The 16,422-nt window shown below is 41.0% G+C and overlaps 1 protein-coding gene across 2 annotated transcripts; it reads left to right on the top strand.

Annotated features, from left to right (window-relative positions):
* Positions 1–7: 7 nt before the first annotated feature.
* Positions 8–15,484, top strand: TRMT1L (tRNA methyltransferase 1 like). Of its 2 annotated transcripts, XM_058842270.1 has the most exons (17): positions 45–176; positions 1,145–1,212; positions 2,580–2,732; positions 3,578–3,640; positions 5,280–5,393; positions 6,362–6,426; positions 6,778–6,907; positions 8,353–8,476; positions 8,874–8,953; positions 9,201–9,447; positions 10,093–10,305; positions 11,084–11,274; positions 12,581–12,659; positions 13,327–13,493; positions 13,686–13,745; positions 14,093–14,219; positions 14,343–15,484. In XM_058842270.1, the coding sequence occupies exons 2-17, from the start codon at positions 1,200–1,202 to the stop codon at positions 14,629–14,631; spliced, it is 2,115 nt and encodes a 704-aa protein (XP_058698253.1). In that variant the 5' UTR covers positions 45–176; positions 1,145–1,199; the 3' UTR covers positions 14,632–15,484. The 2 variants fall into 2 exon arrangements, with proteins under 2 accessions (XP_058698252.1, XP_058698253.1); XM_058842269.1 differs by lacking the exon at positions 1,145–1,212 and having other exon boundaries at positions 8–176.
* Positions 15,485–16,422: the final 938 nt, after the last annotated feature.

Here is a 16,422-nt window from a genome sequence, read left to right as displayed (position 1 = left end):
GGGCGCGGCTGGGAAGTGTAGGCGGAGCGGGCCGCTCTCAGCGTGCTGCCTCCTCGCCGGGAATATGGCAGCGCTAGAGGCGGCAGAGGCCGCGCTGGAGCGGCGGCAGGAGCAGCAGGAGGAGGAGGAGAACCACCACCGTGATCATGAAAGCGGCGACGAGCCGGCGGCGCTCAGTGAGAGCGGGCGGAAATCGGGCGGGCGGGGGGAGTCGGGCCCTTCGTGCTGGGGCCGAGCCCGGGCGGGTTTGAATTTACACCTTGGGGCTGCTTCCCGTCTGCGTTTGCCCGCGCCGGGAAGCCCTGGGAGGCGCAGGCTCTCGGTTCTCCCATTTTCCCAGCGTGGTGCGGGGCCACATGTGTTCCTGCTGGGCCTCGGTACGCTCGAACCCGCGCTCCTGTCGCTTCTTTCTTCCCCAGACCTAACGATACTTTGCCTTTGGTGATCATTTTGCTGATAATTTCATATTCCATGAGGTCCCATGGGGAGCCCGAGGTGCGGCTTGGGTCGCACGGGCTCAGCCGCGCATCTTTCCCCGCAGTTTTTTAAACCAAAACGTGTTTGCGCCATGTGCTCAGGGGCGAGCCTGCTGGAGCAGGGAAGTTGGACCGCAGTGGTCCTTCCGACCTGACCCGCTCTGGGATTCTGTAAGCTGGTTTTGCTCGACTTCCAGCTCCCCAAGTGAGTTCTTGCTGCCAGTCCTTTGCTTCTGCAGCATTACGGTTCGAGTGAACTGACTCTTCTAATTAATTCTTTTTCTCGTGTAAGTATACTTTAGGCTCTCTGTTAGTGCATAATCAGTGATTCCTGGTGGACATTTAAAAATTCCGGAGGTCTTGGTTCGGTAGGAGCCTGCTTTTCTTCTTCATTCAGTGAGAAAGTTTACTTCTTTCCTTATAGATTTACATATTAACTGGATTTTTTTACATATATGCGTATTATCCTTTTCAACCATTTTAACCTCTCCACGTGCTCTGAAGATGCAGCTGGTCCAACTCTGCAAGTTTTTTGTCACTGCTGTGCTCTCATTATGCATTTTTGAAACTGTTTCCCCTTTTCTCCCAATTAATCAATAGCTGTTAGGGATTTCTTACCAAACATGCTTTTACTTACCCGTTTTCTTTCTATCTTTATATTAATAAAGCATGTAGAAACTGTCACCGGGAATCCTGCAACTTTTTAATGGAGGACTAGGCATAATGCAAATCTTAGGTGAGTTGTCAGCTTAAAAAAGGTCTGTGAGGAACACAGCAACAATCTCTGCATAGCAATGCATCTCCTGATAGATTTTGAGTTAGGTAGAATAATTTTACTCTGTGCTTCTGTTTTTCAAGTTTCTTGAGCCCCTGTCGTGAGGTATTCCTTCCATTTTCTCTTTCTCTTTAGTTTTCATAACAGATCTTTGTACCCAACAGCAATATTTAAAAGAAAACAAACAAAAGTAGTCCAGGGGAATCTGAAGAACTGCTGTAAGATCCTGCTAGTCTGTTTTAAGTTGTGGTCAGGAATAGGTGGATAGGGAAGACCAGTGAAATCAGAGAATCGTGGAATGGTTTGAGTTGGAAAGGACCTTAAAGCCCATTCTGTTCCAGCCCCTGCTGTAGGCAGGGACACCTTCCACTACCCCAGGTTGCTCCCTGCCAAATCCAGAGAACAAACCACTTTGTAGGTCCATATTTTCTCCATGAGGTGCATCCTAGTTTCTGTGTTGGGATAAGACAGCGTGTGATTGCCTTTTGTGCTCTCTCTGCGCCTCCAGTCTGTCCCTTCCAGGCAGAAGAGCCTTGGCCTGCTCTGTTGCTTCTCAGCTGCAACGCGATGCCAGAGCTTTATTTCTTGTTACCTGTGGTGAAACTTCACTAGTCTCACCTGTCCCCTGGAATCTTGCTGGGAGCAGGACAATATTTATAGATTTACGTGGCTTTCTGAACCCTTTCCTATTGCTTCCTTACAACCTCTCCGACCACACCTGGGGATTTCTACCTCTTCCTTCAGTTATTTTCCCTGGGTTTGACTATTGTCATCATTTTATTGCCTCATCTCTCAGCCTCTTTTAGTGCTTGAAGTTCTTCAACAGGCCCATCTTGTACTGCCCAAGGAAGTCATTCATTTGCAAATGCTGATGGCACCGGCACTTACCCTCATCACTGCATCTGCTGATAGCGAATTCCTGCCTTAGTCTCTTCCTTCATATTGTTTGAGTCATGAATTCTAACAGTTCTAAACTGTTAAATTTTTTTAGCCGATAGTAAATTGTCAGGAGAATTTGGAGCTCCTCCTTCCCTGCTTTGCCTTGCTTCACTGCATCCTGCCAGAAAATAATGTGTAAATGTTATTTTGTTCACCTTAAACGTCTTGATACTGATGCGTGAATAGTCATTTCAGTTGTCCAGGATGACATTATTCCACAGTGGTTTCCAAGGATAATTGGGAGTGAAAATTCATCTCATACTATTCTCCTACATAATTTTTTCCTCCTTTATGCTTGTAGTCAGCACCAGATTATTGGAAACAAATTAACATATTTGTATGGTTCAGTTACATCAACAACATTTACTGGGTTTTTGTTCGGTTTTAAGATGGTTTGGTGGTCTCTGAAAAAGCGAAAAGCAACAACATTGATGTGGAAATTCCCAAGTCAGAATTGGAAGCTGAAGAAAAAGGAGCAGAGGAAGAATGCCCAAGAGAATCTGATAGCAACATTTTGGATGTCTCATCTGATTACCCAAGAGGTTTGCTAATAAACTCTTTAATATTTGTGTTATGAGCTGGAGGAAAGATAGAAATACTAGGGAGGAAAGGTAAAGGGAATGTGAGAATCTCATTTTAAAACTCATCTCTGTATCCCAACCACGTGGATCAATCGCTTTGTCTGGCACAAGAAAACCTGAAGATTTATCCAGTAAAAACATTGTAAAGCTTAAAATTGCTACAGAATCTGTGTTACAGTGGACTGGGATGTTCTGTGTGCTGGAATCAATAAAGCAGATTTCAGCCTAATTTTCTTGGTAGTGACAAATTCTGACTGATAAGTTGAAAAATCAGGAGGTAGATTTAAAGGTTAAACTGTTTACTAAGGGAAAGAAAAAAAATGTTAGAATTTAACGTATCCTGGCTCCACAGTGAATAACTGTTCTTAAATTTGGCCCAGTTTTAGTTGATATTTAGTTTTGCCAGTCAGTTCATATGATGTTTTTGTACTGCTTTTGTGCATTACTTGCATTCACTAACAATGCTGAGTAGTAAAACCAGGTGTAAAGGGAATGTGACTTGATCTTTTCAGCTGTTTTTTTTTTTTAAATGAGGGTCTTTTTATCTGAGAAAGTTTGTGTGTCAAAGGAAGTAGTACTATATGAAAATATATGAATCTTATTAAACAGCTACTCTGGGGATAATTTTTGTAGTCATTCCTGCTGCCATGGAAGTAAAACAACAAAAACAAGTATTCCAATCACTACTACAGTCATTCTCTAATAGTGCTAGATTTGAAATGTTGCATAGAAAAATAGCAGTAAGCTAAGAACAATTTTTAAACTAAGAATGTTTAACTTCTAAATATTTCTGGGGTTTTTTTTAGACAAACATATTTCAATTCAGAGACACCTTGCTGATCTAGAGAAACTGGCTGACCTGAGAGAAGGTGAGTTGTCCACAGCAGTGTCCCAGAACACAGATCTTCGTGTTACAGGTATTTACATTTTCCTTTAGATTTTAACGTACTACATATATTTGTGATATTTAAACACAAGAGGTGTTGGAGTCTGAAACACAGAGTGTGTGCCCTTGTTTCTGATGCTTAGCTCTGAGATCCAGAAGAATGCTGAATTTCATACAATATGAAATTTATGAGCTTTTTGTAAGCTCATAATTAATTATGAGCTCATAATAATTATGAGCTTTTTGTTTGGTTTTTTTAAACTGTTAAATAGAAAAGCTAAAAGTGTGAGTGTGTAGATTAGAGTGTTTTATTAAGTCACTGGGTAAAAAAGTTATAGTTTAAAGTTTAAGTTAGTTTAGAAAGCAGAAGACAAGATGGAGGATTTAGAATGTTGTTTCTTTTCCTTCTTCTTCATCTTCTTCTTCTAGAGGTTTTTGGGTAATAGTAGGTGATTGGATAGAAGATGCCGCAGTGCAGCACACAGGTGATGGGTCAGTGGGTCATTAAGAAAAATAATATATGTGTCTATTGTTACTTGGATAAGAATGAGTATAAAGATAAAAGAACTGCATGGTTTGGGGCCATTTTGCATCTTCAAAGGCCAAAGTGAGCCACAAGGCCATTTTGTACCATCAGAAAGAAATGAGCCAGATTGCAGTGAATTACTTGTGCAGAAAGTCTGGAGAGACCTGCCAAGTCCTCCTAATAAACACGAGACATCCTAATAAACACGAGAAACAAGATCCTAACAGGCTTTGGAGTTTTTGTTTTGACCCAGAGGACTGTGATAAGCGGGACTCCCCGTGAAGAAGTATCCCCAAGGAGCTCAGCTCAGAGAAGCTGAGAAATCCAGGAGAAAAAAAGTACAGAAGAAGTACAGCAGAATCAAGAGAGAGAAAAAAGAAACAAAAAGAATGTTAAAAAGTTGCAAAAATGTTTTGTAAAAAAATTACCAAAAAAATTAATTTATGATTTATTCTGTTGTTCTGCTAAATGCTACCTGAGAGGTTTTTTGACATTCAGCTAGCTTTTATTTAGGTTAGTACTCAAGGGCTTCAACACGTTTATTACACAGCCTTGCTTTTGCTTTTTGTCTCACATACAGGATTTTCAAGAATTATTTTCTGTTTTTCAGAATTATTTTATATAGGGTACATTCCCCTTTTTTGCAGCTTAAATAAGTATCAGCTGCTTTTTTTTTCCAAAAGATCCAGGAGCTGGAGCAACAAAGTCTTGTTCTAACCTCCTGATTTTTTTGGGGGTTTTGTTTTGGTGGTTTTTTTAATCATTTCAAGTCTTTGTATGTCATCTGTAAAGTTCTATTGTTCCTCAGTACTATTCAGGAGTTTCATTAGCGTCATGTTGCTGGAGTAAAAAATACTAGAAAACAAAACCCAAAGGTTGTAGAAGTCAATGATTTTAAAAGTTACAGTGATTTTGGTCTATATTCTATGGAGCAGAAAGAGGCAACCTATAAATTTAGAAGTTGAAATAGAATGTTGCCCGAGGATTTAATCTCTAACTCGTGTTGATTTTACCTTCAGCCGTTTTTCTCTTGGCCTGCATCTCAGCTAATATGAGTGGTAACTGCATTTCTCATTGTTTTTAATTGTATTTTCAGATGAAAGGAAGCCTTGTCCATTGTGTCCTGAGGAGAAATTCAAAGCTTGCTATAGCCACAAACTCCATCGTCACTTGCAGAATTTGCACTGGAAGGTTTCTGTTGAATTTGAAGGTAATGGCAATTGAGTTTGAATAGTAAATACTAGAAGAAATTGTGGGTGTATTCTGTGTTTCATCTTTTAAAATTCCTCTCGACTTCAACATTTTGTTACCAGCTCTGAATTAGAACTTTATTTTGACAGAATGAATTTTGAGGTGGGATGTAAAATGTAAATGTGAAATAACTATTAATTCTCCAGCCAAAATGGTTACAATTGTGCATTTTCTCTTTAGAAAAACACCAGTAATTGCTTGACATGTCAAGAAAATTACCATAAAATTTAAAATGCATGTGTATTGAGAACTACCTCAATAAAAGTTATCTATTAATAATAATCAGACACACAGGGGTGGTCAGTTTTGGTGGATCATAAGGATTCCCTGGTTTTCCGATAAACACTTGAAGTCTTTATGTAGTATCAGTATCTAGTAGCTTTAATTGTTTTTTAATAAACTCTGTGGTCTGCTTGTAAGATGCATTAAAATACCTGAAAGAAGTTTAAGAAGAGAAATAAAGCAGTGTGTGTTTTCTAAAAATCCAGGTGTATGGGTTTGTTGGAAATAAAGTGCCTATTTAGAGGATGGGCAAGATAAAGTTGAATAATAAATGTTCTGACTGGAGTATCAGGTATCTCATTTTGATTTTCTTTAACTGTGGAACATATGTTTATAGGAGTCTTCACACAAGTCTTTTTGCCAGGTAACAGTTTTTTTGTGAAAGACTCACAGGTACTTTTGAACTGGAGACTTGGTGTAGCTTTGTGAGATGCTCAGAGACTTTATTAAAATACATTTTAAATTCTTTGCATTTTAAAGTTTAAAATGTATAATTAGCTGATAAATTTCCCTGTGCAGAGAGTGAAAGTACCAGATAATTGGTGTTCTCTTACTGCTGTCTTGTGAAATCTGAAGTGAGAGCATGTGGTGCAGGCCACAGACATGCTGCTCATTTCCTGTTCTGGGATGGCATTTGTTTTCCAGGGTACAGAATGTGCATCTGTCACTTATCTTGTCGGCCAGTGAAACCCAATCTTGTTGGAGACCAGGTAAAAATGCTGAATTACAGAAATTCTTGTTACTTTGTGAAGTGGGGGAAGTCAGTGGGTGACTGAGTGGAACTTTGGATATCTGCTTAGTCACCAAATACATCTTGCTCCTCTGTGTGTGATGCCAAATCTTGTTGGTCCAGGATGTGTGATAGAACCCTTGGGTAGCTGCATGTGATTGTACCTCTCTCATTGTGGGGGCCGCTGCCTAGATCAGCTCTGGCTGTAGATTCCAGGTATTGTGAGTGCTCTAGACTTACCAAACAGATGACTTCTTCTATGCCTGTGTTCAGTTCTACTTCAGCCATGCTTTATGTATTCTGAAACTATGTAAAAGACTCTGTTTTACAGACATTGTCAAAGATGGGAGCTCATTACCACTGTATCATCTGCTCAGCGACTATAGTACGAAGAACTGACATGATAGGTCACATTAATCGTCACGTGAATAAAGGAGAGACTGAGTCGAGGTTTATCACAGGTGAGCTCCGACTGACAGGAAACATTCAGCCTTTTTCTGTCATATACAATGTACAGTAACTGTCCTAAGGGGTGGGAGACATGGGAAAAATTCAGAAACAGCCTTTCTAATGAAAAATCTGCCCTTAATATTTCAGAAATTTTGTTTCATAAGGGTGTAGCAGAGTTGTGATTTAGTCTTGCATTGACCAGTTCCTGTGTTCTTATTGACAGCTTACTCCCCTCACCCTTAATGTTGTAAGTACCAGCTTGTTGTCTCCAAAAGAGTGAGGGACATGGCATCCACAGAAAAAATTTTGGAGTAAATCTTTCTGCAGTGTAAGAATGCTTTGTTTTTTATCCAGACTACACTAGCCTGGGTTCCCAAAACAAGTTGGTATTTTTTCAGTCCCAAAGAGTCATGATAGAGGTGTCAGTAGTTCTTTGGTAAATTACAATCCTACCTGACTTTGTCCAGAATGAGACTTTGGTTTCTAAACTTGCATAAACTAGGTTTAAAACGTATTTAAATAATTGGAATGCCAGTAGTTTGATGCCTGGGCATCAGTTTGCATGTCTGAGAAGAGATAGTAGTACCATATTCCATGTCTTTATAGATTTTGTGTTGTGAAATACATTGATCTCTGTGTGCTTCCCTTCAGAGCTGTGGGTAAGGAATGGCCCATTTAGCATTTTTTAACAAAATGCATGAGGCAGTTTTTCTTCATGGAAAAGGTGGGGAGGAGACATCCAGAGGTTTTGCAATCTGTAGGCACTTGGCAGCTCTTGGGGCCCCCGAAGGTGGAGCAGATAGACCGTGTGTGTGTGTGTGCCCTGAGAGAGGCAGGGTGAGCACTGGAAGGTACACAGTTGATACAAGTTTTTCCTGGGTGTCCTAGGTACATTTTAGACTGGGGATGAATTGCTCAGAGGAATGGCAGCCTGTGTTTACAGCTGTCAGATCTGAAAGTTTTGCCACAGGCTGTTTACACAGAGCTCCGGTGCTGGAATTGTCCATGTGCTTGTGCTGTTTATGCACATTTCATGGGGCTGTTCATGCAGTTCATTGAGACACATTCAGGACTACGTTAACAGGGTTTTAATTAATTAGCAATGTATTATGTTTAAACATGCAAAACAAATGTGCTAAACCTCAGGTTCAGGGGCTGGCTTTCTTAAACTGGAATGGATACATAAGAGCCCAACTGAGGAACAAAAGTGATGTTTTATGAGAAGAAAATGGTGATGATAGAGCATGATCCTTACTTGCCACTTTGGAGATTAGAAGATAAATTATTGCCTGCTTCCCCCCTCATCCTTGTAAACTGGTCCATGTGCTGTTGGATTGCAGCATAACCCAGAATTCTTGCTTTACAGGAGCAGTTTTAAAATGTAATTTACCAACTATATTAATACAAATTTCAATTCTCACTGATTCTTTCCTTCTGCCTCAATTACTTGTTTCAGTTCGTGCTCCCAAGTCATCTTACAAAGTGGTGAAAGAGTCAGCCACAGATGTGCAGGTTCTTCCCAACTCCTCCACGCCCCAGAAAACAGATTCCTATTTTAATCCTAAAATGAAACTCAACAGGTGAGAGAGCAGGGAGTGGGAGGATGCATCAGAAGGATGGTGAATTTGTAGTGAAAAATATGTTTTGAAAAGCAGCCATGCTAAATTCTGTTCAGAGGGCAGGAGACAGGAGTTTCTCATCAGAAAACTCTTCTTGACAAATAATATTTATACCGACGAACACTATACGTGAAATAGTGTAATTTCTGAAGTAATCAGTATTTTCCTGTAATTAGTAGATCTTACCTTAAGAATACTCTGCTGTAGAATTCAATTTTTCAGCATAGTGATTTACAGTTCTTCCTGTAAAAGGTGGAGTTGAGCTTAAATATTCCACTGTTAGGTTAAAGGGACATAAATAGGGAAAAGGAAATAAAAATATTCTCTCAACTTACCATGGCCATTTTTTATCTTCCAGGCAGTTGATATTCTGTGCACTGGCCGTGCTTGCTGGGGAGCGCAAACCCATTGAATGTTTGGATGCTTTTGGTGCCACTGGTAAAGTCCATTTCTTTGATATTTTGGTTACTAACCAAATAGGTGGAAGCAGCAGAAATTCATAACTGACATCACATGCTCAAAAATAATGAGGTACACAATAATTTTCTTCCTTAGGCAGGGAAGCTTCCATACAAAAAGACAGCTGTCAAAATTTATATTTTAAAAAGGCTGTAAATAATATTAAAGTTCAGTGGTCTTCTTAAAATCAGTTGTCTTAATGTACTTAAATTCTATTTTTCCTCAGGTATCATGGGATTGCAGTGGGCAAAGCACCTCAGAAATTCTGTGAAAGTTACAATTAATGACTGTAATGAAAATTCTGTGACAATGATTAAGGAAAATTGTCATTTAAACAAAATGAAGGTGAAACTGAACATTAGGGAAGAAGACAATGAGGAAACTGTGGGAAACGGAGAAGAAAATAGTGACACCATTGAGGTGACAAAAATGGATGCCAATGTTGTCATGCATTTGAGATCATTTGATTTTATGTAAGTGTTGAATTTTTCTGTCAGTTTTCTGGTTTGGTAATGACACACCCCACCCCACTTTCCAGTATATGATTATTTGGAGAAATTGGAACAGTCACTTGAAATGTAATTTTGTTGTCCAAGAAATGGTATGGGGACAGAACTTTAATTTTAAATGTTTCAGAAAGCGACGGAAAAATATTAGTCTTTCTGACATTCAGAATGGATTGTAAATATACATGAAAATTTTAACCCCGGCTGGGTTTTTTTTAATAACTTCATTGTCTGTTTGCTGAAGGGAAATACCAAATCAGTTTTGGGGGTTTTTTAAACTTCTTTTAGTTAATTTTTTTTTTTGTTGCATATCTTGTTTTTATCCATTTTGCAGCATATTAACTTTGAATTAAAGCAGGCTTGATTCTTCCAGGTTGGGTATATACATGCATTCATTCAAACCCTATACAGATGCCAAAATAAGTGATATGATTTTTTTGTGTTATTAATGACTAATACCCAGATCTAAGCAGTGCTGGAAGTTCTAGTCCTGTTCCTTCTTTCTGTTTTAAATGTCATCATAGGTGAAGGTTATAAAACAGTGTTTTCTTCAGTGTAAAGCCAGACTCTGGAGCATTTATAGACACTCAATGGTACATCCTTTATTTTCAGCCATTTGGACCCCTTTGGAACTTCTGTGAATTACCTGGACTCTGCCTTTAGAAATGTTAGAAACCTTGGGATTGTGTCATTGACATCCACAGACATCAGCTCCCTCTATGCCAAGGCTCAGCACGTGGCCCTGCGTCACTATGGCTGCAATATTGTCAGAACCGAGTACTACAAGGAGCTGGCAGCCAGGACTGTAATTGCTGCTGTCACAAGGTACTGCTAAGCCATTTCCAATTAGGGTAAAAAATTATTAAATATGAGAAATAATTAGTGACTGGGCAAGGTGAAAATGCATCAGTAGGGTAGGGAGGATGGGATGGTAATGTGGAAAAAAAAATCCAGACTTAAACTCTTCTATTTCTCTATCAATTTTGCCATTTTGGAGCTCTATAGGACTTACTAAATACAAAATAAACTGCTTAAATGGCTTCTAGCTAAGCATTTCAGTTAGACTCGCTCCAGTGGAACCAGATCCTCACACTTGAGGTTCAAAAGATGGATGTGATTACTGACTTGTGAAATCGGTTATTTGCATATAGATACTCTCAGTAAACTCAGTCTGTTAAATAAATGAAGACCAAAAACCTAATTGGTGAAAAAAGGTACAGGCAAGAGGATGGGACAACTGCTTGGGAAAGATGAGGAGGAAATGAAATCACCAGAGGTTTTGAGAATGTCAAAGCACAAATGCTGACCTGAAGGTGTTTAGATTTCCCTTGTTCTCTCCCTGCACATATGATGATGCAGGTGGCAGACCAGTATTTCTAGCTGTTATAAAAAGAATCAAAATTAGATTTGCTTGGCCTGCCCAGAAGGCCACAAAATGAGGCACTTCAGAAAGAACACTTCCTCCTGATCTCTCAAATCTTCAGTACCTCTCTCTAGGAAGTGGATGAGCTCAAGAACCATGTAGTAGGTTCAGGTGTCCATGGCAGTGTTTGCCCACTGAATTGAGTACAGTTTTTTTTTTTGCATGTGTTTCTCCCCCTAGAGCTGCAACTCGCTGTAACAAAGGCATTGAAGTGCTGCTGGCAGTAGCTCTGGAACACTTTGTTCTGGTGGTGGTCAGAGTTTTACGGGGCCCAACCCCTGCGGATGATTCGGCAAAGAAGGTCCGATACCTCATCCACTGCCAGTGGTGTGAAGAGAGGGTTTTCCAGAAAGAGGGCAATATGATGGAAGGTAAATGGCTTTTCCTTTACACTTGGCATCTCTTTTCTGTATCTTGTTTATATTTACATCCCATTAGTAACAATTCCCTTGTAAGTAACAGTGAGTGGTTTGTGTGAGGTGGAGAGGGCACTGTGCTTCATGGCCATGAGCTGCATCGGTTGTCTGTATGGATTTTCCTGTAAATGAATTGGATTTGTGGCACAAATTGCTCAGGTTGTGGCTGCTGCATCCCTGGAGGTGTCCAAGGCCAAGTTGGACAGGGCTTGGAGCAGCCTGGGATAGGGGAAGGTGTCCCTGCCCATGACAGGGGGTAGCAGTGGGTGGGTTTTAAGGTCCCTTCCAACCTAAACTATTCTGAGATTTGTTTCTACACAGGACACCCTCCCAGCCTGCTCTAGCTGCTGGAGCTGCCAGGATGCCTGGTATTTCCATGGATCTGCCACTTCAGGAAAAGCCCCAGGAGTGGGGTAGCCTTTGATACTCTTGGGTTCCTCCAGACAGCAGCAGCTGGATAGCTTTTATTGTCAGATTGCTTTTCTGCTCCATTTCAGTTCCTTAAAATCCAGTGGACTGAGCAGTCTGGCTTTTCTCTGCTGTTGTTAATGGGCTGTATCCACACACAGGTTAGCAAAGGCGGGAGACAAAAATTGCACTCCTGGAGATGCTAGTTTAAATGAATATAAACCCTAAAACCTCGTTTCCAAGTTGGAGGCTCTTGGATAGCTTGGTGTCAACTCATGGTGTCTTTGCCCTGCTCAGTCAGATGCCTGAGCATGCAATGAACCTGGTATTAAAAAGTTGTTAAAAATAACATAAAAGTTTAAAGGATGGGGATGAGTAGCTGAGTGTGGTGTTATGGTAGAGATCTTAATTTGTAAATTAATTGTTTGCTTAATGCCTTAATTGCACAGGGCTTAATTGCACAGACTCATAAGTGGACTGTGATTTGCAGATGTGTAACTGGCTGATGTTTCAGGTTTTTTAGTTGGCACTTGCTGTTAACCTGGACAGCTGCTTATGTAACAGTAGGAAGGCAAATACTTTCCTTGTTACCTGAAAGAAACATAGGGAAGTTATGTTGCTTTCTTTTCTTCAGTGTTTTAACACTGATTAAAGATTAAGTCATCAGTCACTAAATCTCATCTTGAGCTGCTTGGCAGAAGTGACAATAGTGTCACCACTTCTGCTGTTGCCCTTCAAAATACCTCACTGAAGTGAGCTCCCACTGCATCTCTCTGTATCTGTATCATCTCTGTAGTAACACAGGTGTGACTGGCTATTTCAAAACAATTTAAATGCTGTTTTTCTACTGCAGAAAACCCTTACCAGCAGCTGCCCTGTGACTGCCATGGTAGCATGCCTGGGAAGACTGCAGTGCTTCTTGGTCCTCTCTGGTAAGTTCACATCACAGGACACATTTGGAGAGTCACTCTGGGTCCAGGAGCTCTGAAGCTCAGCTGTTCATATCATAACAGTTTTTATTTTAGCAATATAAAAGGAGGTACAGCAATCGAGAGGAGCTCAAGAAACTGATTGTGGATCTGAATATAGTGGGGTATTCAGTTTTTCCTTTCGTTCAAACCAGTTAATAAATAGTAACACGTTTTAAATTTCACATTCAGTGCACTTACACAGGAGAACCTGCCTCTGTGTATTTGCCAAATATTAAGTAACTCTTGTTATTCTATACTTGTGGAGAATTCATTAAATAAATCATTATATGTGCTGATGGTAGTAAATATTGTATTGCTTGTAAATTAATATTTGTAGAAACAAGAATAAATATTTTTAAGTCTTTTAACCATTTCAAATCAGTATTAAAAATGATTGGCAATCAACAGTACCTTTCTTGCGGGTGTTGAATGACTTTCTCAGCATCTTAGGGCAGAAATAAAATTACTGTTCTTGAGGTCTCGATTTATTTTTTTTTTAAACAAGATCAGTGTTGCTGTCATTGCAAAAAAAACAGTGTAACATAACTGCTAATCAATTTGGGCAAGAGAATTTTGGAGCAGCTTCCATTAAGAAGCCTAAACTTTTGACTTCTTTTTTGTTTCGTAGGTCAGGAGCTCTCTTTAACACTGGATTCCTCAGGAGGATGCTCCTGGAGGCTGTGCAGTATGGCTTGGATGAAGCTCAGCCACTTCTGAAGACGTTAGTTTGTGAAGCAGAGTGCACAACTCTCAAACATCCTTCTACTCACAGTCCTGGTGACGAGAACAAACAAGGTAAGAAAAGGGGCAGCCTGTTCACAGAGACCATTTGTGGTGATTTTTAGAGATGCTGATCTGTGATAAGTTACTTGACAGCAGCGTATCCATAGAGCTGAATGCCTTATTGAATAATTATTTCCTTCTATGTAATTAAAGCATTTTGCCACTTTACAGTAGAATTAATTTTGCATTCTGATTGTATTCTAGAAGAGTGTGGTGTATATATTAGAACACCGAATACTTCTGCAGAATCCTACTTGGTACATGGTAAGTGGAGCATTTTGGTGTAGCTTTTTTTAACAGTATTGCACTCTGAAGTTTTTTCCCCAGCCAGTACTGATTTTATTTTATCTTTATCCAGAATTGTATTTCTTGGTAAAAGCAGAATGCCAAATACTTCATGAAGGTCACTTTAATTTACTTGTTACTACTGAAAATGGCCCGTTGATTAAATTCAGGCCAGATTTTACCTCTGCAAACACTGGCTTACAAAAGCAGGCACCCAGCTGAAGATGCTGTGTGGTTTTGGTTTTGTGTTTTTGTCTGAGGCTTTGCTGGCATTTTTGGGGTGCCTGTGAGTACTGAGTGGTTTCTGTGGCCTCATTGTGGTGCAGGGAAACGGAAAAGTGAGGAGGTGCTTCGCGGCGCAGCGAAGCGGCAGCGGGCCGAGCACAGTGCTGAGCACCCCCCGTTCTACTACAACATCCACCGGCACAGCATCAAGGGCATGAACATGCCTAAGTAAGTGTGGGCTCACCTTCCAGCCTGGTCTGACACTGACACACACAGCTTCTTCTGAGTCAGCCCTGTAAGCACCACGTCCATTCTAAATGCGGGGTTTGGTTTTGCTGTGTTTCTTCCCAGGTTAAATAAGTTCCTGTACTATCTGTCAGAGGATGGATACCGTGTGAGCCGAACCCACTTTGACCCCATGGGAGTCCGTACCAATGCACCCCTGGCGCAGTTCAAGACTGTTCTCATGAAGTACAGTACTCCAACCTATGTGGGGGCACAGGCAGAAGGCCCTGTGCACTTCCCTGGAGAGATCCAGGTGGGAGGAGAGGTTCCAGCTGCTACAGTGATCAAGGTGGAGGAGGCTGAGTTAATGGAAGATGATAAATCTGGAGTCGCTGCTGCCTACCCCACTCACTGAGCTGCTAATTAATGCAGATGGGTTTGTTTATCAGGATGTTACAGACTTTCAGCACAACTTGTTACAGTAATCCACTCCTTCCTCCCAAGCTGGAGTTTGACCATTTTGACCTGCCTGTTGTACTCAAAGGGACAGTTTAGACTTAGGTAGCACAACTTAGCCCTGATCCCAGTATGGCTGTGGTCACGAAATCCACACTGTGGGAAGGCTGTGGAGTTACCTACTTTTATGCTCACCTCCTTTTGACACTGAAGCATGGAGGCTAGAGGCTATTTCCCAGTCTGTCCAAGCTTTACTGCCACCACGGCATCCAGGAGGGGAGACAGGGTCAAAAGTGTTCAGCGTTTTGGAATATGAGATTATTGTGAAACAGCCTATTCCTAAAATGCATCATTCCTAAAACCTGGCCAGCTATGATCCAGAGAGAGGGCATATTAAGGTAATAAAATAACACAGAATAAAATGCCCTGAGTTAAGGCCAGGGAGTCCTGCCTGGGTGCAGCTGTAGCTCCAGGTTTGTACATGTAACTGCATTCAGGTCTGTTTCCAGGGTTCTGCCTCCAGGCAGAGGCTGATCCCAGGAGAACAGGAAGGAGTGGTGACATGGCTGCTACCAAACTTCAGTTTGTAACCGAACCATAGTGAATTGTAGAGTCACTCTAGTTGTCTGCTCAGAGCTTACAGTGGTTGTGTGCGGCAGAAAGGGACAAGGGACCACAGTGGACATTCCGGTCAAGTTTTGTGGTGAGTTGTCAATAGTAACTCTGAGCTAAGATCTCTTCTGTGAACGAGCAATGCTGCCAGGTGATGGCAGTCCTGGTTTCTTTAAATACATGGCAGCATTCCAGCCAAATGAGCTTGCCTTTGTCCTTTCTTTTTCCCACACTTAGTTCTGGTATTTCTGTGTATTCCACTTGAACAGCTGTCACAGTAATGGCTGTTTCTCACAATTTCAGTGTTCAGCCAGGCCCCCAGTGTTAGGTTTATCTAAGAGCAGAATATGAGGGGTTATTAACCTTACCCATCTCTGAAACTTTACAATAGAAATAACTAATACAACTCATACACTCCACATGATGCAAAACATCCTATGCTCCTGTCAGGCCAGAAGTTGCTGCATCTTCCACCCTCTTCAATTCCAGATTGCTTTGGTGGACAGTTACTCTCTAATTTCAAAAAGGAAGAATGCACTGAAGAGTTCTTGGCTCAATGATAGAGCAACAAAGTTTATTTCAAAAATGTAGTGCTTACAGTTCTTTACCAAACATCACCTGGGAGCACACTGGAAAGCTACAAGGAAGGAGAGAATATGATGGTCCCTAGTGGCATTTTTGGGTTTTTAAGTGGAGTGTTGGCAGACGTTGCTTGCAGGTAACACACTTCAGTGTTAGTACAATAAAAGCAGTCCTAAAGTCAATTACCTGAGGCAAGGGATTGTTCTGATTACAGTAAAGGCAGTTAAAAAAAAAGTTTAACGGAAGACTCTTGTGGGGAATACCTTTTCCAACCCAAGGCCACTATTCACAGGTGTCTGGAGGGGCAGAAAAAGTTAAATTCAGAGTTGTCTGTACAATCTGGGCTCTTTTCCTCTGCCAGACCGTGATCTGGGGTGAGGTTTTGCCTGTTGTCAGGGACCAGCTGAAGGGGAATTCTCTTCCTGCTCAGCAGTTATCTCTGCTGTTGACCAGGCAGGGTCAGTCCTGCCATAATCGGCTGAAAGAGCATTAGTACTGGTTTATGTCTGGAGCTTGGGAGATCTTGTTCCTCCTTGCACTGATCCACATGGCCAGG

Source organism: Poecile atricapillus, chromosome 7 (genome assembly GCF_030490865.1).
Source record: "Poecile atricapillus isolate bPoeAtr1 chromosome 7, bPoeAtr1.hap1, whole genome shotgun sequence".
NCBI classification, from domain to species: domain Eukaryota; kingdom Metazoa; phylum Chordata; class Aves; order Passeriformes; family Paridae; genus Poecile; species Poecile atricapillus.
Note: the sequence above shows the minus strand (reverse complement) of the source record. Positions and strands in the feature narration are given on the sequence as shown.